This window comes from Euphorbia lathyris, chromosome 6 (genome assembly GCF_963576675.1).
Source record: "Euphorbia lathyris chromosome 6, ddEupLath1.1, whole genome shotgun sequence".
Lineage (NCBI taxonomy): Eukaryota > Viridiplantae > Streptophyta > Magnoliopsida > Malpighiales > Euphorbiaceae > Euphorbia > Euphorbia lathyris.
This window is the reverse complement of record NC_088915.1, coordinates 28,065,667-28,089,618: the sequence shown is the minus strand read 5'-3', so window position 1 is coordinate 28,089,618 and position 23,952 is coordinate 28,065,667. Positions and strand designations below refer to the sequence as shown.

General features: G+C 42.5%; 1 protein-coding gene across 1 annotated transcript; it reads left to right on the top strand.

Annotated features, from left to right (window-relative positions):
- Window positions 1–16,801: 16,801 nt before the first annotated feature.
- Window positions 16,802–21,133, top strand: LOC136233979 (ubiquitin carboxyl-terminal hydrolase 20-like). Its single transcript, XM_066023719.1, has 8 exons — window positions 16,802–17,995; window positions 18,083–18,203; window positions 18,285–18,395; window positions 18,871–19,040; window positions 19,178–19,525; window positions 19,838–19,960; window positions 20,094–20,613; window positions 20,707–21,133. Exons 1-8 carry the CDS (start codon window positions 17,237–17,239, stop codon window positions 20,967–20,969), a joined length of 2,415 nt encoding a protein of 804 aa, XP_065879791.1. The 5' UTR covers window positions 16,802–17,236; the 3' UTR covers window positions 20,970–21,133.
- The last annotated feature ends 2,819 nt before the right edge of the window (window positions 21,134–23,952 follow it).

Sequence of the window (23,952 nt, the reverse complement as noted above, 5' to 3'; positions counted from 1 at the left end):
GGAAACAATATAAATTACTACTATTTTGTATCAAACTTTTTATAAATTAAAAGATAAAATTGACATTTTATTAATTTCAGTTTGTAATTTGACATAAAATGTTTTTTATCCTCTAATATATTTAAAATTTTGTTATTTTGACCAGTGATCAATTATTTTGTTATATTTGGCCTCTGAATTATCCCAATTACTGAAATTTCACTCAATTTTGATGAAGACTTATCCCTTTGATATATAGTGATATTTTGACATCTACATTTCACACGTCTTAAAGTTTGTTTGACACATTTATTTTCTTATGTAAAATAATTTACTGGATTAAAACAAGAAAAACAAATGAAAACAATCACTAAACTAAAATTTGTCAAGTATAATTGTCAAAATATAGTTACATGTCAGTAGCATAATAATTCTATTAAATCTTCATTCAAATTAGGTGAAATTTAACCAATTGGGATAGGTTGGGGCAAAATGATAAAATTTTGGATAAATCAGGGGGGGTTACAAAACCGTGTCAAATTGGAGATCTATTTACATATTTAGACCAATTATCCAACACATTACATATCTAGACTATTTATTTGTGACTTTTCCAAAATACCCTTCATATATATATAATAGCTTAGAAGTTTCTTACTCTTTCTTCTTTCTCTCTTCGTTTTTTTTTTCTTCGTTTGCAAACTCGAAGGCATCACTAAAAATCATATTTGTGTATCTATTGTATTTCTGCTATTCCTTTCGATTGGCTTTAAGGTTTTGCGATTTCTTTAGTATGTTGTACGTTTTGCCCAGGATAATACTTCCCACATGTGATTTTACTTCGCATTTTTCACAACTTGCGAAGGGAAATACTAGTTTAGTACATGAGTTTGCTTCGTAGTACATGAGCAAAACTGCCAAAGATTGTCTAGGGCCTCCAAAATGCTAGAGACGTCCCTGAGTTCAAGTATCGAATCCACATGATTTAATCGACCCCAGGGTTATCTTAAGCCAGGTAATTAATCAAGCAGTGAATGGAATGATACGATAATATAAGATTCAACCTAATTAAACAATTAATCAATTACCTATTATGAGTTGCTTAAGCCTAAAGCGATTAAACCAACTTATCCTTCTAGGGTCCCTATCACGCTATTCCTTTGTTACATGTCGAGCTAGCTCTAAGGCTTAGGAATTTGGGTCTTATCAACTATGAAGTTGTCAATTTCACATGTCTTTGATTACATACAATCAAATTCGACTCGCAATATGAACGTAGTTAATCTTTGAACTTTTGAATGATTTAAACCAATTAAGCAAAGCATAAATAGATAGAATGAGAAATCAATTGAGAAATCAAATACTGAAAACTTATATTAAAGATGGAATAATTGTCACAGATACAACCAACCCAGAATTTATAGGAAGGATCTAAAGTAAACAGACAAACTAAAGAGATTAGAAATCCATTTTAGGAACCTGTCGACTAAAGCAGTCGTCTTTCTAGGACTGGAGGATGGAACCTTTGGAACTCTTGAAGATGGAGATGGAACCTTGGTGATTCAATGGCAGATGGAGGAATTTGGGATGAATTCTCAAGGTAGAGGAAGATTAAATTACACAGACAAAGTATGAAAAATACAATTGAAAGGGAAGTCTATTTATAGGCTAGAAATAGACTCTGAACTGAAAAGTGAACGTTACATTCAAATAGGGAACATAAAATATAAAAAATCCTGTGAATCATTAAACTGATTCTCGGGCCCAGCTCACCGAGCTGACCATTAGGGGAAGCTTTTGCTTCCCATAATAGCCAGCTCACCGAGCTGACTCGCCCAACTCAACGAGTTGTCATCGAATGGCTCCAAAACGCGATATCAACGTATGACGATCTTGTCCTTCCCGTATTCGACCTGCAGAAGCGTACTAAACTCCAACAAACATTAATCTAATGGCTGAATTGAGTCAACAAACTTTAGAATTAAGTGCCAAACTATTTTATAGTGAGATTTGGTGAACCAATTTAGCCAAAAATATTAAATAAAAGATTGGGTGTGTGTTAACTTGACATTATTTAACCAAAAAATGACTAAAAATACATAAAAAGTAATGGAGGTGCTAAAATGAAAGTGAAAACTAAATAAATGATAAAAGTGAACTAAAATGCAGAAAACTACTATTTATTTGCTGGAACTAAAGCAAAACTATCCTAAAACCATACCAACAAATAGGAGTTTTTTAACCCCTATCAACTACGTCGGGGTGATCCATTATCTCCATATTTCTTCTTATTGTGTGTTGAGGGGTTATCTACATTACTGGCGGATGCTGAAGCACATGGACTAATTTATGGTTGTCGGGTTACTAGGGGATCACCCTCTATCTCTCACTTTTTGTTTGCAGATGTGTTTCTATTTTTTCAAGCTAATATAGCATAGGCACAAGTGATGAAACAACTTTTGGAATCCTATGAACGTGCATCCGGGTAGGCAGTCAATTTCACTAAATTAGGAATCATATGCAGTAGGAATGTTGCATCGGAGCTAGTGCGTAGGGTTTATTGTATCCTAGGTGTTTCCAATCATATCAACACAAATAGTTATTTAGGACTCGCTTCCCTAGTAGGGAGAAAGAAGAAAGCCATCTTCAGAAACCGACTTTGGCAACGACTGTAGCAGTGGCGGGATAAACCTATCTCTAAGGCTGGTCGAGTCACTCTTATTCGGACAACATGGTAGGTTATCCTGGTTTATTTCATAAGTGTCTTCCTCATGGCGATCTCTACAGCGGACGAGCTTTAGAAAATGTTGAGTTTGTTTTGGTGGGGTAATAAGAAAATTAGGGAGCAAGGTTTGAATTGGATGGCTTATGACAGATTGTTTGTTTCGAAGTCTTTTGGTGGGCTCAATTTCAATAATTTCACAGCCTTTAACTTAGTAATGTTGAGAAAACAAGGGGGGCGACTCCTAACGGATCCTACTTCTCATGTCGGCAAGGCTTTACAAAGCTAATTATAATCCTAGAGGGGATTTTTTGGGTGCCCCATTGGGGCACTCACCTAGCTATATATGGCAGAGTATTTTGAGTTCTTAACTTGTTATTTAAGAGGGTATCAGATGGAAACTTGGCAATGGGTGCACCATTAATGTTTGGAAAGATAAGTGGTTGTGAGACGATTCAAACCATTATGTTCAAATATCGATGATCGAAGGATTGGAGCAACTTAAAGTCTATGAATAATACTAATTAATACGATGGAATGGGATAATGCGCTCTTGGAGGATTTGTCCACTACCCATGATATTTTCGAGAAATGGGAAAGCTATCTTCTCGGTGGGCCTATCAACAGGACATCGTTATCTGGCATGTCGACCCAAGAGGAGACTATTCAGTAAAGAGTGCTTATCAATTGGTGCAGTCATTGGAGGGTTCAGAGCGGCATCACACAACTAGAGAATGGAAGCGTCTACGAAATGCATCAGTACCGTAGAAGGTAAGATATTTTTGGGTGGAAGCTATCCCGAAATTGTCTACCTACCAAAATAAATCTGCAGAACTGGAGCTTACAGGTTGACAACCGTTGCATCTTTATAGGATACTTTCTTTTCTTGCTATAATTGATTTAGAATTTAGTAAGGAAGGTCTTGGAGTCTTTTTAGGCAGATTTGAATCTCCATAACTTTATAGGATACTTTCTTTTCTTGCTATAATTGATTTAAAATTTAGTAAGGAATGTTTTGAAGTTTTTAGGAAGGTTTTAGTTTTTCTTCTAATTTTCCTTAACAGTTGCAAATGTCAAATTGTATTTCTTTCTGGAATATGAAATTGCATATCCGGCGACTTGATGATCAACCAATATATATATAATTTATTATTATTATTATTATTTATTATAATTTTAATTATTTATATATAATTTATTTATTATTATTGTTTATAATATATATATATATATAATTTATTAGTATTATTTATCTATAATTTATTATTATTTATTATAATTATAATTATTTGGTACAACTTGTTTATAAATTTTGCGAGAAATAAATAAACATTATAATCTGGGAATGTGAGTACAGTGATCCTGGCCTTCGGTGACGATATCTGGCTCTCCGATTGCTCGTCCCTGCGCCGGGAAAGGTCCCTGCGGATACTCCGACGAGCAAGACAATTAGTAGTTCAAGAGTGTTTATTAATCAATTGTGTAAGAGATAGAAAGAGTTACCCGTCCGGATTCCCAAGATGAGCTGTGTATTTATAGAGGGTGCTTGGGCTTTGGGCCCTCCTGGGCCTTGGGCCTTCCTGGGCCTTCAGGCCCTGATTCATATCCCAAATCAAGTAGTCCCCCCCCCCCCCCGCTGAAGAGCTAAGCCGAGTATTTAATGCGAGAAGATACGGGACTGCATCAGTTTCTCGCACAGATAAATGGTGGACAACTGTAAGAAGAGCTCTTCGGACTAATCTGGAAGAAACCTTTGGGATTACTGTATGCGCTTTTTGTTTGTAGCGCCGCATTAATTACATCTGTAATTAAATCCCCCGCATGCGCCGTAAGAATTTATTGAAAAAATGAGCTGTGCCGGCGCATTTACCCTCCCCAGCTATAAATACCAGAAGAGGTAAGATGAAATCTCTTTATTTCATCTTCCAAATTTTTCTGAGAAAAATTTTCTCTGTCTGCTTTTGCTTCCTGTGGGTTCTTCTGCGATCGTGTCGGCCTGCCCTGATTCGCCCGTGCACTGAATATTTGGCGGTTATCCAAAAATTTTTGCTCTTCGGGAGATTCCTCGCGTCAGAGTTTGCCCTAACTTTTACTAAGGTTAGTCGTATAATCTCTTGGCCTTGGCTTTGCGTTTTCTTTGTTTTATTTCGACTTTTCTGGGGAGGGGTATTATGTCAGAGGGTTCTTCACGGGGAGCCCTAAGCAGACTGCCGCCGGTTGCCCCTGGTGACTTCACGCTTCGAGACGCTTCGCGGACGCGAACGGTATCGCGAAAAAGGCGAGCGGAAAAGGATAGTGAAAATAGCGCAGTGGCCAGTGCGGCGAAGAAAAGAAAGAAATCCGTTGTTCGTCCACCGCCTACCGTCGATCGTCCTACCGGGGGCATTGCTGCCGGCGTCCTAGAGGTGTTTGTGGTTGTGCCGGAGGGTCTGATTACTGCGGAGCGGCCCCTTGCCGTGATTTACGAGGAAATGCGCTAGAGGGTGTGGACTCGATCTCTTGGGACTTTTAGTATCGAGGGTAAGTGCTTTGAGAGAGCCGAGCGTCCTAAGAGGCCGGAATCCCTTTCGGTCGAAGATGCCTATAGTATAATCGTCTCAGCAAACCTGCCGGCGATATCTGCGGTGTACCGACTCGAGGAGCCTTACGAATTGGTTGCGCTGGGCGAAGAAAATAGAGCCCATTCTGCGGGTGGTGCAAATGAGCTCATCGTTTACGAGGAGCAGTTAGAATCGGGGATGCGGTTGCCGCTCCTACCCTTTTTTGTAGAAGTGCTGAAGGAATACGATCTGTGCCCTGGGCAAATACATCCGAACGGCTGGAGAATGATGGTCGCCTTCTACTCCCTGTGCCGATCTGCCGGGTATCGAGCAATAGGTCTAGTCTTTCGCGAGTTTTTTAAACCAAGCAAGGGGCAACGATCTCAACATGTCACGTTCTCACACCAGAAGTTCAAAGTGATAGGTGGTTGAAAGATAAATTATCCGAATACCGCCACCGCTACTTCTTGGTGAGGAAGCTCGACGGGGACTTTCCTTTTAGGGTGGTATGGAACGACGACCCCATGGACTCTAGTCGATGGCTAAAAACCCGCCCGAAGATGCCGTTCGAGGAGAATTTGGTGAGGTATTTGAAAGGTCTCCCGTCGGATAAGGATCATAAGCAGGATATAGATGAGTTAGTTCGTCATTTCCTGGCCGCCGGTTACTACATTTGGAATCAATGGCGGATGGCTCAACTTAGAGGGTGGTCGGCCGAGGATTTTGAGAAATGGAAACGGGGATATAACTTCAAAGCTGGAGAATTGGCGGAATTGGAGGCGATCTCCGTAAATGTTGCCGTTGTAGGTGAGGGACTGGGATTTTATTTTGCCTTGTGAATTATGTCGCACGTAATATGTTGTGTATTCGGAATGTCTTAGTGTTCTTTCTCCCTTCTCTATTTTGCAGGTCCAGGAGATCCCCATGTCAGCATGGATTTTGACCCTAATGAATTCAGTGTTGGTCTGGAGACCACTGATGAGGCGTTCGGAGGTGCTTCGGGTTCGTTGGCTTCGTTTTCCTCGCTCGAGGATGCGAACCAAGTGGTGCAAAGTATGGGAGGGGTTATTGATGTGCGAGAAGATGCTGACGGATTAGTTGATGTTCCGCAAGTAAAGCCCATGAATGATCCAGTTGCCAAGGAGCTTGAGGGCAATGTGGGGGTGATCGTCCTTGAAGAAGAAAAAGGCGGCAGTCCGAATCATGGGGTGCTTGCTCGGAAGCGAAAAAGGGATACGGGGAAAACTGTTGATGAATATATGGTCGGGGAAGAGCCTGCTGGGGAAAATGCAGCTGGTGCCAGCGAGAGTGCCAAGAAACCCTGCTCTGACGGCGGAACCGAGCTGTCTGCTGACGTGCCGGATCGAGTAGGATATCATCCGGAAATGGTTAAGAGGATGGAAACGAAAATCTCCAAGTTCAGGGACTATGTTATGAACTTGTCGGTGCACTCAGATATGATGACTTTCGATCTAGCTCGCGCGATGGCTCGCGTTGCCAGGGTCCCCGGGGAGCATTAGCGGATGGAGGGGGCTTCAAAAATGAACCTGGGCCTGGAGACCTTATCGGCCCTTGGTGTGGTGGGTTCGCCTATCCGCACTGTTAGCCTTGGTTTGCTTTTCATGATTTTTGTTTTTTAACTTGTGTTATCTTATGTAGGCTATCCAGAATGCAACCAGGGTTTTCGACATGTGCGTTAATGATGATCAAGTTTTTCGTGATATGGAAGACGGTCTGCGAAAATCTATCGGCGATCTCGAGGAGGCGAATAAGAAATTGGTAGCTGCGCGGGAGCTTCTGGATCGTCGTGCGACCGAGATTACCGTTTTGTCCGAGAAGCTGGAAGTAGAGATGGCCGGTCGAGTGGAGCTCTCCCAGAGGTTGAAACGAGATGTCGAGGAGATTTGTGCGTACAGGGTGTTGCTCAGCATGGATTTTGACCCTAATGAATTCAGTGTTGGTCTGGAGACCACTGATGAGGCGTTCGGAGGTGCTTCGGGTTCGTTGGCTTCGTTTTCCTCGCTCGAGGATGCGAACCAAGTGGTGCAAAGTATGGGAGGGGTTATTGATGTGCGAGAAGATGCTGACGGATTAGTTGATGTTCCGCAAGGAAAGCCCATGAATGATCCAGTTGCCAAGGAGCTTGAGGGCAATGTGGGGGTGATCGTCCTTGAAGAAGAAAAAGGCGGCAGTCCGAATCATGGGGTGCTTGCTCGGAAGCGAAAAAGGGATACGGGGAAAACTGTTGATGAATATATGGTCGGGGAAGAGCCTGCTGGGGAAAATGCAGCTGGTGCCAGCGAGAGTGCCAAGAAACCCTGCTCTGACGGCGGAACCGAGCTGTCTGCTGACGTGCCGGATCGAGTAGGAGATCATCCGGAAATGGTTAAGAGGATGGAAACGAAAATCTCCAAGTTCAGGGACTATGTTATGAACTTGTCGGTGCACTCGGATATGATGACTTTCGATCTAGCTCGCGCGATGGCTCGCGTTGCCAGGGTCCCCGGGGAGCATTAGCGGATGGAGGGGGCTTCAAAAATGAACCTGGGCCTGGAGACCTTATCGGCCCTTGGTGTGGTGGGTTCGCCTATCCGCACTGTTAGCATTGGTTTGCTTTTCATGATTTTTGTTTTTTAACTTGTGTTATCTTATGTAGGCTATCCAGAATGCAACCAGGGTTTTCGACATGTGCGTTAATGATGATCAAGTTTTTCGTGATATGGAAGACGGTCTGCGAAAATCTATCGGCGATCTCGAGGAGGCGAATAAGAAATTGGTAGCTGCGCGGGAGCTTCTGGATCGTCGTGCGACCGAGATTACCGTTTTGTCCGAGAAGCTGGAAGTAGAGATGGTCGGTCGAGTGGAGCTCTCCCAGAGGTTGAAACGAGATGTCGAGGAGATTTGTGCGTACAGGGTGTTGCTCAGGATGGCTGTTGGGTGGACTCGTCGAGTAGCGGAGACTTTGAAGGAGAAAACGGGACGGGCGGCAGTGCTGGCCGAGGAGAATGACTCTCTTAGGCAACAACTGGAAGCTGCACGGAAAGAGGCTGCTGATCTTCGTGCTCTCGCTGGTCAGCGCGAGGAGAAACTCATAAAGCTGGATTGTATGATGCTGATCACCGCTGCTTATTCCGCCGGCTACGAAGTTCCTCCGGAGGTGATCTTTGCTCCCAATGTGCATGACAAAGCTGCCTAGGCGAAGGATGTCGAATTTTGTGGTCGTTTCAAGAAGCAGTAGGCAGTTTGTACTGTCCATTTTGTTTTCAAAGATGTAATGATGATTCGTACAATCTGAATCTTTTTTGTGATATTGTAGTGTTCTAATTATGTCCTGCAAGTTGATTTGATTGTAGTTCATTGTGATGTCTTTCATGTCTTTTCTCCGTTGTGTTATAAATAGGAGCCGGATTTTTTGTTGTGGACTTGCCATTTCTCTTTCGCCCTTTCCTTTTCTTCTTTAGCTAATTTTCTCGCGGAAATGTCGCTTCGGGACGTCGTCGATCCAGCCCGCGTGTTGGAGGTGCAGAAGGCAATATCAGCGATGCCACATCCCTATGTTTATTGTCCCTCGTCTGAGGAGAACGATCTGGAAAGGAAAGTGAGGTATTCGTCCCCTGTTTGGATGAACCGGGACTGGGCCTCTCAAAGGAGGAAAGTGGAGAGTGAGAATTCCGTTCCCTATACCGGATCCATCACCGATTCCTGTGAGGTCGTTGTTAGCGCGCTTTCTTCAACAGAAAAGAAAATATGGTCTCATGAGGGCATCGGGTATCTCCACCCCGATGAAACCGTCGCTCCAGTGCTCAATCCGCATCCTTCCTGGATAAAGAGGCTGCTAGCCGATGAGATGGAAAGGGTGATAAACTTGCCTCATGAGATGGAGTACCGGCGAGTAGGGCGCCATGCCTCGCCAACGCGTCCATATGGACCGACGTTCGTCGATCCCATCAAACCTCGAAGTGTGGTTTTCTTGGAGTTTGCGAGGCAGGGAAGTCTTGGTCCCGTTCCTGCTAATCCTAACCATCGTGTGACCCATGTGGGCAAAGCCTGTTTGTATCATAGGCAGAACGACCATAATACCGATGAGTGCGTGGACTAGAAAGCGATGCATCAAGATTTGATGGATGAGGAGGCTATCCCGAACCCTGATCATCCTCAATCTACCTGAATGTGTTAGGGTTGCTTATGCGTTTGCTGTAGCCATAGGAATGTTTATAATGGCTCTTTGTAGCAGGAGTGATCTTGTTGTAGTTTGATATCGTAGTTGACCTTGTAGTCTGCAAGTTTATTTTAATCTATGCGCTTTTCACGTGATAAGACTTGAATGTTGTGGAGAGACTCGAATGATAACATTCGGATGCTCGAGGAGTTTTATTATTTTATTTATAAATTAAATGAAGCGAAGAAAGGGGCGAAGTTCTGCGTACTCCAAATCGTTCATAATGTGGGATTGTGAGATGACGTAATAGGCGTTCGACATGTTCGAAGAGCCTGATGTTAACATTTGAATGTTTGTTTGGCGGAGAACGCGATAGAGTTCTGCTCGCTCAAGATCGTTAACAAAATGATAGTTAGATGATGTAGAAGGCGTTCGATATGATCGAAGAGCCTGATGCTAGCATTTGAATGCTTGTTTGGCGGAGAACGCGATAGAGTTCTGCTCGCTCAAAATCGTTAACAAAATGATAGTTAGACGATGTAGGAGGTGTTCGATATGATCGAAGAGCCCGATGCTAGCATTTGAATGTTTAGTTGGCGGAGAACGCGATAAAGTTCTGCTCGCTCAAAATCGTTAACAAAATGATAGTTAGACGACGTAGGAGGCATTCGATATGATCGAAGAGCTTGATGCTAGCATTTGAATGCTTAGTTGGCGGAGAACGCGATAAAGTTCTGCTCGCTCAAAATCGTTAACAAAATGATAGTTAGACGACGTAGGAGGCGTTCGATATGATCGAAGAGCTTGATGCTAGCATTTGAATGCTTAGTTGGCGGAGAACGCGATAAAGTTCTGATCGCTCAAAATCGTTAACAGAATGATAGTTAGACGATGTAGGAGGCGTTCGATATGATCGAAGAGCCTGATGCTAGCATTTGAATGCTTAGTTGGCGGAGAACGCGATAAAGTTCTGCTCGCTCAAAATCGTTAACAAAATGATAGTTAGACGATGTAACCAAAACATCTCTATGAATCGTGATTCGTGTACAAGTTATTGATAATATCTCTTTAACGTTTGGATATTCCAGCTATTGTCGTAAACCATCCCGTCTAAAGAGGCGATCTTGTAAGCTCCATTGTGGAGAACAGTGTCGATCTTGTACGGTCCCTCCCATGATTGGCCGAGCTTTCCCTGAGCTAAAGGGGATTGCGCAGCCGCGGTGTCTCTGAGCACAAGGTCTCCGACCTGAAAAGTGCGGGGGCGAACTCTTCTATCGTGATAGCGCGCGATGTTCTGCTTATGGGCCGTGATATGCAAAAGAGCATTAAGGCGCTCTTTCTCGAGTCGGTCGCTGGCTTCCCAGAGCTCCGCGCTGTTGTCGACCTCTTCAAAACTAGTCTGTCGGGGGGAGCGAAGAATGACTTTAGATGGTGCCATTGCTTCTGCCCCATAAGCGAGGAAAAAGGGGGTACGTCCTGTTCCCGTATGAGGGGTGGTGCGGTATGACCATAAGATTGCCGCAATGTGATCGGTCCATGCCCTGCCTTGGTCGTATAAACGTGCTTTGATCCCTCGAAGGAGCGTTCGGTTACTTACCTCCGTGAGGCCGTTGCTCTGAGGGTGAGCTACCGAAGTGTACCGTCCTTTGATACCCCAGTCTGCGCAGAAATCGCGAAACTGACTGCAGTCGAACTGCTTCCCATTATCAGTGATAAAGGAGTGAGGGACCCCGAATCGGTAAATAATTGTTCGTTTGAGAAAACTGATAACGTTGTCAGCGGTTATCTTGGCAAGGGCTTCAGCTTCGATCCATTTGGTAAAGTGATCGACTGCCACGACCATGAAACGCTTTTGTGCTAAAGCCATTGGGAAAGGGCCTAACAGGTCGATGCCCCATACCGCGAATGGCCAGGGTGTGATGATACCTTTGAATGGAGCCGCCGGGGCGTGATGGGTATTGGAGTGTAGTTGACATGCTTGACAACTGCGAACCAGACGCGTTGCGTCGGAATCCATGGTCTGCCAGTAGAACCCTTAGAGCCGGGCCTTCTTTGCAATTGTTCGGGCGCCCTGATGCGAGCTACATACGCCCTGGTGAATTTCCTTAAGACAGTGATCTCCCTCTTCCTCGGATACACAGCGCAACCAGGGATGCGTGGCAGATTTGCGATAAAGTAAGCCATCATGTAATGCATAACGCCAAGAACGCCGGACCACGAGGGATGCCGCTGTCCGATCTGCTGGGAGTGTCCCATCCTGAAGATATCTGATAATTGGGCTTCTCCATCCTCCTGCCGCGGCGTCTGCTGAGTCGATCTGTAGCAAACGCTCGGTGCGAATAGCTGGGGCGCTTGCAATTTCGATTAAGGTGAGTGGGTCACTAGATCGTTCGCCTGCTGCAAGAGCGGCGATAGCGTCTGCTTCCTCGTTCTCCTCTCGCGGTACTAGTATCAGGTCAAGGGTTACTCCTTTTGTTTTGAGATCATTGAGTAGGGATGTGGCGAGGGCTAGGTATTGGCACATTGTCAGGTCCTTTGCCTGGTAAGTGACGCTGACATGGCTGACGACAAGCTTCGAGTCCGAGCATATTATCAGCCGTCCGCTCACTATTGTTTTTGATAATCGAAGGGCGGCGATCAAGGCCTCATACTCGGCCTGATTATTAGTGGTCGGGAAATTTAGCCGGACGGCGTATCGCATGCGGAGATTGTCGGGTCCTTGAATGGCTATACCAGCGCCTGCCCGTCCTGGAGCGCAGGACCCGTCAATGCTCATAGTCCAGATGTTGTCAGTGCGAGTTGCCGTTGTCGTAGGCTTGGTGTTAGCACAGCCGGTAAATTCGACAATAAAATCAGATAAGGCATGAGCCTTGATCGTCGTGCGGGGCTCAAAACGGACGTTAAACTGGGAGATACGAACGGACCAGTTGGTGATACGTCCGGAAACCTCTGGTCTCTGGACGACCTTTTTTAGAGGATAATTGGTCCTGACCACGACCGTGTGTGCTTGGAAATATGGTCTCAGACGTTCTGAAGCTTGAGTGATGGCGAATAGGGCTTTTTCCACCTCGGAGTATCGGATTTTGGCTCCCTTCAGCACTTTGCTCAGAAAGTAGATTGGAAAAAGCTCCGTCCCCTCTTCTTGAGTTAAAACGACCCCCACTGTTTCATCCGTGATGGTGAAATATAAGTGAATGTCCTGCTCTGGTTTTGGCACCGAGAGTAGAGGGGGTGTTGCGAGGAAAGTTTTTATGGCATTGAACGCGGCCTGGCAATCTGTAGACCACCTAAAGGGGTGCTCCTTCTTGATTGCTTTATAGAAGGGGAGACATCGCTGCGCCGAGCAGGAGATGAAACGTCCCAGAGCGATGATTCTTCCATTGAGCCTTTGTACCCCTTGCAGATCGCGCGGTGGTTCCATTGCTAGAATTGCTTCGATTTTTGTGGGATTAGGCTCGATGCCCTTTTCTGATACCACGCAACCCAGGAATTTGCCACTGCGAATTCCGAAGAAACATTTTTCCGGATTCAGCTTGAGGTTATAGGCTCTGAAGATTTTAAATACTTCTGCTAAGTCTTGCGAATGGTCGCCCTCTTCGGTGCTTAGGACCACCATGTCGTCGATATACACCTGTACTGTCTTACCAATGAGATGGGCGAACATCTTATCTACCAAACGCTGGTACGTGGCCCCTGCATTCTTTAACCCGAAAGGCATGACATTGTAACAATATGTGCCTTCGTGCGTAATGAAAGAGGTTTTCTCGGCGTCGGCCGGGTCCAAAGGGATCTTCTGGAAACCGGCGATGGCGTCAAACTGAGACAAGATCTTGCGACCGACAGTTTGATCGAGGAGTTGATCTATGTTAGGCAGCGGATAAGAATCCTTGGGGCAAGCTTTATTGACATTCATGAAATCTACACACATGCGGTACTTTCCGCTGGCTTTCTTTACAAGTACAACGTTAGAAAGCCAGTCCGGATAGTTGACCTCGCGGGTAAATTTTACAGCTAGGAGTTTGTCGATCTCTGCTTTTACTGCTGCCTGCTTGTCTTTCGCCTGCACTCGCATCCTTTGCTTCACTGGTTCGACAGAGGGGTCGATATTCAGCTTGTGCATTGCTTTCTCAGGTGCGACCCCCGTGATGTCCCCGGTGCACCAGGCGAACACATCCGAATGCTCTGTTAGGACAGCCTTGATCTTTTCGGCCAGCGGGGAAGAGAGTTTCGTTCCCATTTTCACTATCTTGTTGTCCCCGAGGATACAGTCATCAACTGGTTCAATGGGCACGGGATTGTAACCCATCATGTCCATCAGACCGTCCTCTAGGTAGAGCGCTGTTCGAGGCTGAGTCGCCTCCCATTGCAATTTCTTGGCCAGCATACGATCTCCCTGGATGGTGATCTTTCCACGCGGAAGGGGCAAAGTCAAGCATAGTCCGGAGATATCCACCGTGGCCCTCAGGGCGGCCAGACGAGGCCTTCCGATAATAGCATTGTAAGCCAGGGGGATATCGACCACCACCCACTCTGTGGTATCCTCGATTTCCTCGACCCCTTCGGCGAAGATAGTCGGTAGTGTAATAACTCCTTTTATCGGCACTTCGATTTCTGAGAGGCCAACCAAAGGGAAAGTCCCGGCCCGGAGGGTGGTGCGAGTATTCTTCATTGCGCGGAGTGCTGCCCAGGTGAGCAAGTTCACCGAACTTCCTGTGTCCACAAGCACTCGGTGTGTTTTAAAACCTGCGATGCTAATGGTGACAACAAGGGCCTCCGAGTGGCTGGTACGGAGTGGAGGTTGCACCGTTAGTGTCTGCCCGATCACCTTTCTCTTACGGGAGCACTCGAGCGGTGCGGAAAGTGCTGGTGCTCCTTCCCTTATGACGTGTATTTCCCCATGGTACCTTGGCCTCTTTGGCTCCTCTGCTCGCCCCGCTTCCCTCTGCTTCGGGCTTTGCTCCCTTTGCCTGCTCGCCTTTGGTGGCGCTCCCTGCTCCGTGATCCGCTCGATCTCCTTTTGTAGTTGATAGTAGTTCTCCATGGAATGTCCAAAGGATCTATGATACTTGCAGTATTCCTTTTCTGCCCGGGTTTTGCCATTGTCTCCGGCCGGAACCTGCTGTGTGAATCGGCGAGGTTGACTCTGAATAGCGTAATGCACTTCCTTGCCCCGGGATCGATCTCCCCTTCGCTCCGGGTTGGCGCGCTCGGTTCGGGCCGGAAAGGGCATCGGAGCCTCCTTGCGGACTCGGGCCTCCACACGCGATTCCGGGACCATCCTGCCTCTATCCTGCTTGTGCGTGTCGCCTTTGGCCTTATCCCTTTCTGTCTCCTCGTAGCCGGCGGGACGGTCATAATCATCGTATCGGACAAACGTCTGTGCCATGGTCATCAGCTCTTCGAAAGATCTCGGCATCTTTCGGAAACACTTCTGCTTTAGAGGCTCGTAAGTGGTCCCTTTCGCTAAAGCATCGTGGGCCACCTCCAGGTTGAGGCCTTTAACTTGCGAGGCCATGTGATGAAACCTTGAGAGGAAATTGCGCAGAGGCTCGGTTTTTCGCTGCTTGAGCCCGTTGAGGTCCGAACTGATTTTCCTGACCTTTGCCGCTGCGGCGAAGCGGGAGAGAAAAAGATCCTTTAGGAGATCAAAAGAATCAATGGATTTTGAGGCAAGTCCCTGATACCATTCCTGCGCACTGGATGAGAGAGTGGTGGGGAAGACCTTGCACATGATGTCCTCATCCTTTGAGTATAAATTGATGGTGCTCATGAACGATGCCACATGGTCGTTGGGATCCTCGGTCCCTGAATATTGGGTTAGTCGAGGAGCTTTTCAGTCGCGCGGGAACCTCTTCTCGATGATCCTTTGCACCAGTGGTGTTTTGCTGGAGGTGATGCTTCCTCCCATCACGCCCTCGAGGGCCCTTTTGTCAAGAAAACGCTGAATCTTCAGCTCCAACAACTCTTCGCTATTCGCGACTGTAGTCCCCTCTCGCCGCTCCTTGCCCTCTCTGGTCGCAACAGCCCCGGCTCCTCTTCCCGCGATGACCACCGCTTCTGGGGCCTGCTCTGGCAAGGCTCCCTCCTTCTGTATCTCTGCCGCCTCTTTAAGGTATTGCCAAATTTTGGCGTTCTCCTCCTGCAGGCTTCTCTGCTGGTCTATGATCTTCATCTGAGCCGTCGTGTGTATGGCCTGGGTCGTTTGAAAACCTTGGATTGCGCTGAGGAGTTGAGTGGTGTTAAAGGTCTCCTCCTCTTCAGGGCCTACCTCCTCCATCAAAGGCCCAAGGTTTCTGGGGGAGATCGGAAGGTTTGGGATCACGCCTCCGGCGTGCGTCATGAAGCTGGTTGCTCCAGCTTCGGGTACTACAGTTGGTGCCGAATCATTAGGGGTTTGCATCTTGTTTGAAGCTCTAGAGTCACTTGTAGTCCACGATCACCGCACCAAATAATCTGGGAATGTGAGTACAGTGATCCTGGCCTTCAGTGATTACTCGTCCCTGCGCCGGGAAAGGTCCCTGCGGATACTCCGACGAGCAAGACAATTAGTAGTTCAAGAGTGTTTATTAATCAATTGTGTAAGAGATAGAAAGAGTTACCCGTCCGGATTCCCAAGATGAGCTGTGTATTTATAGAGGGTGCTTGGGCTTTGGGCCCTCCTGGGCCTTGGGCCTTCCTGAGCCTTCAGGCCCTGATTCATATCCCGAATCACATTATATCAATATGTTTACATTACAATGCTCTAAAAAATTAACTGTCCCAACTACATTTTAATTGTTTTTAATCATCCTTATTAACTTCATCATCATCGTCATCTTCATCTTCATCTTTATCTTCATTCTCCGCTGGCTCCCTCCCTATTTAGAAAAAAAAAATCTTCATTCTCCCCTCTCACTTCATTATTCGCTAGCTGTGATTGCCAAATCTGTGCGCTATGCATAAACTTTAAATTATATATGTAAATTTGTGTTTGTATATAATTTATATTTTTACTTTAAATTAGACTAATTTTTATTTAATTTTATAGGTTTTTATTGAACCAAACTTTTATTTAGTATTCAATTTAATTTAATATTTATTTAAATTTATTAATATCTAATATTATTATTAAAATATTATTATAAATTTATTAATGTTTAATATTATTATTAAAATTTCCGTGACCAGCAATCCCACCCATTGAAGTGCAAACCATTTGCGAAAGTGAATAGTCACTGCTGACACCGGTGGATACATTTACAAACAAAAAAATTTATCAAAAAAAAAATATTATTATTAAAATTATTTGAAAGGCTAATATTATCATTATTAAGTTCAGCAACCTTAAATTCACTTAAGTAACATAACAAAAAAGGGCCTAAAGAGTTTAGGTAACCGTGTGCAAGATAGCAAAAGAATGGTTGCCACGTTTTCGATTTTTCTCTATCCTCGACCATGTCGGTCTGCAATCGAAAACTGCCAAAAATAATGAAATTTGCGGCTTTCAGTTTTCCCTCCCTTTTCAAAATCCCTCCAATTCCTTCCTTTTCGTTTTTTTCCTTTTCCCTCTTCTTCTTCTTTTGGCCGCTTTCAAAATTTTATGCCTAAACCCTAAATATCTTCCTAAAGTTTATCATTTTCAAAGTTTTATTGTCCATCTGATTTTGGAGCCAAAACAATTTTCCATTTTCACATTCCCTCTCTTGTTTTAGTAAGCTTTTGTTCTTGCAGATTCTTCGTTTAGGCGGATTACCCAGCTCGTTTCTTTATTGTTGAGTTCTTCAAAGAAACTGATATCCTTCCCTTCAATTCCACCAATAAAGTATAACCTACTTAAAGCTTCTTCAGTCACCCACAATGGCTATTTCAAATGACGCTGTTGTTGTGTATTTTCCTTCTCCTAACTCTGAAACCCTAGACGGTCAATCTTTGGTTCTTCCATCATCTAACCCCTCTGGGTATTCATCTTTACCATCCATGGACATTTCAATTCCAACCGTCACATCGGGTTCTGATAAAACCCTAGATGGGCATTTACATGCTCTAGTCTCAGGTGAATTTGGGTTCCCTTCGGAGCTGTCGAATTTAAATGGGTCTTCTTCAGTCGTTTCAACTTCCCCGGATGGAAAAGCTTTTGATCCCGTGCCAAAAGAAGAAGAATCAACGATGGAAGGTGTCTTCCAGTTATTAGATCAAACTTTGGATGATACGCCTATTGAGACTAGAGATTACGAGTCTGTTGTTTCCTCTGATGGATCCGAGTCTTCAGCATGTCCACCAGTTGAGTCTCCAAATGATGAACCCTTGGTCACTTTGCCTGTCGATCCGCACCCCAGAGAAACCCCAATTGATAATGTGGATGATTTTGATGATCTCAAGTCAGCTAATGAAATTGAACCCGAGGAAAACCCTTCCTATCTGCCAGTTTCGTGGGAGCTCCCACGTACTACTGTGTATCGTTCTTGCAACTGCAATAGATATAGCAGGCTACGTCGGCCTGACCATCCGTGTGGTTCGGAATGTGAGTTTTATCAGCGGGTCTCTAATTCGTGGGATTCCTGGTATGACCGGGACGACAGGCCTCCGAGTTACTCTTTCCCTGCGGAAACTGGAGTAGTATGTATAAGTGATTGTGCTTTAATTCTCCTTTGATAAGAATATTCCTGTTGTATGTGATTTATGTATATATATATTTCTGAGCAGGGCGCTGGACTTTCTAATCTTGGGAATACATGTTTCTTAAATGCAATCCTGCAATGCTTTACCCATACCGTTCCACTTGTTAAGGCTCTTCGCTCTTCTGATCATTTGATGCCTTGTCAGCGTATGCCTTTTTTTCTTTGTTATTATTTTTTCCTGCATATTAAATTGTGGGATTTACTGATTTTAAATTGAAATTAACCAGGTGGTTTGGAAGGATTTTGTGTTGTTTGTGCTCTACGTGATCACGTTGAATGTTCCTTAGCATCTTCTGGAAAGATCATATCACCTTCACAAGTTGTTGATAATTTGAGCCGTATCCTTTCTATTTTTGTTTCTAAGTATAATGTGATATTGTATGGCCTAATAAACAAATTCTCAAACTACTGTCTGCTGGTGCTTTTCTTTATGTTGGTTTTCATTTTATATATGGATTTGTTTCTGCATCATTGATTTGGGTTAAACCTCCAAAAGCTGTAATTTAAAGGAATTATAGTTCCATTACGGCTGTTGGCCTGCCTTAGTGTTACAAAATACAAACAGATTGTTTTTGTCTTTACCGCTTGCCGTAATGATACCATCATGGCGGATCCACCGCTGCAATGGAACTATTTTCAACTGCAAAGTTAAAAATAGCCCCTTCAAATGAGTTATTTCCCAACCATTACCAGGCTGGGAATAAATTTCATAAATTACCCTTTTTGAAGGTTTAACCCCATTGATTTGGTAGTCAAAAGAAAATTTTCCAATAAGTTTATACATAACTGTGATTCTTGACTATGAATTATCAGAAATTTCATCTTGTTTTCATAGATACCAGCAGGAAGATGCCCATGAATTCCTTCAGTGCTTATTGGATAAACTTGAAAGTTGTTTTGATTCAACCTTGAAAGACCAGAATTCCTCTTCCCAAGATGTTAACATAGTTCAGAGGGTGTTTGGAGGTCGCCTTGTGAGCAAGGTATGTATGAAATCGGTGTCTTGGCTTCTGCTGACTCCTTTTGTATATTTGCTGCTGATGTAAAAGCTTGTATATTAAGTGCAATTTATGATCCATTTAGTTGATGGCTATTTTTTGGTGTTGTTATTGAATGTCAGCTGCGGTGTTGTAATTGTGGTCACTGCTCTGATAAATATGAACCCTTGATTGACTTGAGTTTGGAGATTGAAGAAGCAGAAACTCTTCAAAATGCTTTAGAATCTTTCACCAAGGTGGAGAAAATTGAAGATACTGAAACAAAGTTCAGATGTGACAATTGTAAGGTTGAAGTTTCTATGGAGAAGCAGCTTATACTAGACCAGGCTCCTTCAGTTGCTACTTTGCATTTAAAGAGATTCAAGACAGATGGATCTTTCATTGAAAAAATGGGAAAACATGTCCATTTTCCATTAGAGTTGGACCTTGAACCCTACAGCAATGGCAGCCAAGGCAGTTCCGAGACTCAGGTTATTATCAAATCAATTGAAAAACAAGCAACGATTAAGTTGGTAGTATATTTTTTTATTTTAAATAGATTAATGGTAATCAATGTGAATGATGCAGGATTATGTATGATTTAATTGGGTTGTTATGTAAATCAAATTTGATTTCTTGTCATTTTGACCAATCCATGTTGTGGGCTGCTTGTGATATTAATATAGGGAGATGGGATATTTGGAAAGAAGGCCAATTTGATCTGGACATGCATGTTCATACAGTTGCACTGGTTTTCAATTGTTGTGTATTTTCTAACACCTTTCATTTTCGTTAACATACAGGAGCATTTGAAGTATCAACTATATGCTGTTGTTGTGCATAATGGATATTCACCCACTTCTGGGCATTACTTTTGTTATGTACGATCCTCTCCGAGCATATGGCATAAGCTGGACGACTCAATGGTAATAATTTCTCGATTTCATCGATGTTCAATGTTTTATTGTAATTGTATTTCGTCTAGGATGATTACTGACAGGACTGATTATTTGAATATTGAAGAGATGGCGATTCTAATATCATGTTATTATTTTGCAGGTTATTAGGGTTGAAGAAGAGATGGTGCTATCTGAAGCTGCTTACATATTGTTTTATGTGAGAGAGGATGTGCCCTGGTTTTCGAGTTTGATGGAAACACAGAAAGACCCAAATACATCGCCCAAGTCCGTTCTAGATAGGGTGGAATCTGAATGCACTGCATATCCAAACTTAGAAAATATTGATCTTTGCAAAGCCGGTGTAAATAGTGGTGATGTTGAAAGGATTTTTACCCCCTTGCCCTGTGAACCAGTGGTTGAAGATGATCGAAGGAATCAAACTGATGAAATTACTGCTCGGATTTCTTGTAACAATTCGAAGGATGATGTCCCAATGATTGATGCTTCTATGTCGATTGCTGTTGAAGCTACAAATTGCCATGGTGATAAATTTGGTGCTCTGCCTTTTGAAGGGAATAATAATGGGCCGGCTGTGCACAGAATTCAAAGAAATGATGCTATTGATCACTTTATGCCACCCAGTTCCCCGCCTCCTGAAATCTATGTCAAAGAACAGCCAGGTAAAGCTATTTATTTCTGTCAAAACTCAATCCTAATATAACATGTTTGAAGTTTCATTTGTTTGAAATGAAAAGTGGATGGATCCTTTTCAGAATCAAGACATAAAATCTGCCGAAATCAACTGAAATTGGAGAATGCTATAAATGATAAAAAACTGAAGTGCAACAGAGACGAGAGGACGGAAGCTTTAAGATATATACGCAAGAATGTGAATTCTTCAAGAGGCATGAAGCTATTGGCGGCTATGGTTCCCCGAAACGACAAGAAAAGAAGATTACAATCGTCACCATGTAAACAGGGCAGCCATCCTGGTTCCCGCTCTAAGCTCCTACGGCGTCAGGAGGTTTTGCGCTGAGTATCTGCAGCGATAATGAATTTTTTCAAGATGAATAGGTTAGAATGTCCCCCCTCCCTTCTATGAAATGGAGGCTCTATTGTGGATGTAAAGCTAAAGAGGATTGGTTGTACATGGTTGGTCTTGGAGTGAGGAGAAATAAGTTAATTTCTTTTTGTACAGCATTGCGTTGGTTTTCATCTTAGGAGAAAGAATGTGCTTTTTGGATGTACTTTCGTGACTTTGGTCTTTCGATAGATAGTTAAAAAAAACGAGAGGTGAAGCATGCTCCGCTATATTTAAGATCCATAGGCAATAGTTAAGGACATAAAATTGGGTTGTCTTGTTATAGTTATGTTATGTGAAATGCGTTGCGTTATATAAATTGTCTCGATAAATTTTATTGTCGGCTCAGGTATTGACAGTAGTAATTACACGAGCACAAGAAAGACCACGTGAATACCTCATCAATAGCAACATGCACTTTTTTTTTTTTTTTTTTTTTTGGAAATTTGATGTTAAAATTTGTTTTCTATTAATGATATAACTATGCGGTTGAAGATTAATTAATGTCTGAGTTTGGAACTTCTAATAGGATTGTATCTTCTTTTTATAATTCTCTTGATTTTATCATGAAAGTAATTCTCTTTGTTTCAGTTGAATGATTTTCTCTTTAGTGAAAAAAAAAAGATAAGATGCAACTTAGGTTTCATCCATATCAAGGTCCTATCTTGTTAGTGTTTCTCCTGGCCTAATTAAAGATATAATCAATAAAGCAAACATTCATGAATCTCTCATTAATTTCTAGGGTTAATTTCAAATATAATCATGTGGTTTTAAGTTTTAATAAATAAATACTTGTGGTTTGATTTCGAGCAAATAAATACTTGTGGTATGCTCCGTTTTTCAAAAATGCGGAAACGGATGATGACGCCGTCTATATGTTGACGTGGCCGATGGTAATTTAGTCAATAAGAGTTAATTTCAAATAAATTGTTGTGGTTTGCGTGTTTTTTTGCAAATAGGTACCTGTGGTTTGCATATTTTTGCAAATAGGTACACGTGATTTTGATTTTTTTTTTTGCAGATAGGTACTTGTGGTATAACAAACCATAAACAAAAGCTTAATTTAGGCAAATACCCATGGTATAACAAACCATAAACAAACGCTTAATTTAGGCAAATAGGTATCCGTGGTATAACAAACCACAATATTTGCCTAAATTAAACATTTGTTTATGGTTTGTTATACCACGAATACCTATTTGCAAAAACATCCAAACCACGAGTATCTATTTGTAAAAATATGCAAACCACAGGTACCTATTTGCAAAAAACACGCAAACCACAACAATTTATTTGAAATTAACTCTTATTGACTAAATTACCATTGTCCACGTCAGCATATAGACAGTGTTTTTACCGTTTCCGCGTTTTTGAAAAACGGAGCATACCACATGTATTTATTTATTCGAAATCAAACCACAGATATTTATTTACCAAAATTTAAAACCATAGGGGTTATATTTGAAATTAACCCTAATTTCTATTAAGAAAACTTTGTTTTTGTAATGACCGGATATATAACGAAAGGCTTAGTTCATGTCAATAACTAGCATAGGACAAGAAGAAACTTACTTTCCCAATACTATGCCTTAATTGGGCTTGAGCATCTTCGATGTATTAAACTAACAATTTATTAATACATACTTCTTAGTAGTTAAGGTAGAATCCATTCAATAAACTTCGTTCTATTAAACTATTCTCTTCAATTTTTAAAATACTACAATCATTTGATTATGTAAAAAGCTAAATGTTGGTTCTTTCTGGTATAAACGTCATTCTATTAAACTATTCCCTTCAATTTTTAAAACACTACAATCATTTGATTATGTAAAAAGCAAATTAAATTAGTAAGGTTAGTTCTTATTGGTGAGTTGAATTTTAAAAAGAAACTAATCTTTTATTAAAAGGATGGTCCAGTGCACGATGTGTCTTGCTAAATGAGGATCCGAAAAGGGATCCCACCATAAAAATGTATTGGGGGACAAGATTTCCCCTATCAAAAGGACACTTATTCTTAATGGTGTTTTGACATTTTTTTTGGTGATACCAATAAATTGGTGTTCCTTAACCGGGCTGTTTGTTATACTCCATTATACTCTTGTGCTGTTTGTTATACTCTATTATACTTTTTCTGGTAAGAGAGTACAACGAGGGAATTATATCCTATTATAAATACTTAAAAAAAAAAAAAAACTTAGGCCAACCTTTCTCCGCATAACACAATTTTTAACTTTTATTTTTATTTTTAATTTATTTGAATGGCTTAGTTGATGTCAATCATTAGTTAAGATGAAACTTAGGTTCCATCTATCCCAAGAAGAAGGTCCTTTTTCTTGTTTGTTTTGACCCCTAGTAAACGGCTAAAGAAAGCCATTTGATTGTGTATAAAAGGATAAGAATAAGTACATGTAATCCTTCCTTCCTTGGTGCAGGTAAAATCATTTAGAAGAAGAGAAACAAGTATGGAAGGAGGTGGAGGTTCAACTAGTCAGAAATCACTAAAAGATGCATTTAAACCTGAACAAGACTCTCCAAATATGAGTCCACAACATGTAGTAATAGTTATGGATGCATTGAGAGATTACTCTCTTCTCCCACTTTTGTGGGCTCTTGAGAATATTATGACTTCTGGTTCTGTTGTTACTCTGCTTGGAATCATGCCCTGGCTTAATATTCCCTGTGAGTATCTTATTATATATAGATCTGGCTCATTAATTAATTCATGTTTAATTATTAAATATATGTTGTATGTATAGTATCCTCAAAGACTCCTGAAGTTTGGGCGGTGGAGTTTGAAGAATTAGCAGGTGGAGTAAACATGGATCCTAAATATTTCAAGCTTCAAGCAATTGTAGACCTTTGCACGAGATTTGGGGTACGTAACTTCCAGTCTTGATCACATGCCCCTTAATGAGCATGTAGAATTTGCTCATTCACC

What these genes read in the sequence shown, in the direction of transcription:
- LOC136233979 (XM_066023719.1), top strand. Translation starts at nt 17,237, where the DNA reads ATGGCTATTTCAAATGACGCTGTTGTTGTGTATTTTCCTTCTCCTAAC. An exon ending in TCATTTGATGCCTTGTCAGC is followed by an intron (nt 18,204 to 18,284) that starts GTATGCCTTTTT and finishes GAAATTAACCAG; the next exon opens with GTGGTTTGGAAGGATTTTGT. An exon ending in CTATGTCAAAGAACAGCCAG is followed by an intron (nt 20,614 to 20,706) that starts GTAAAGCTATTT and finishes GATCCTTTTCAG; the next exon opens with AATCAAGACATAAAATCTGC.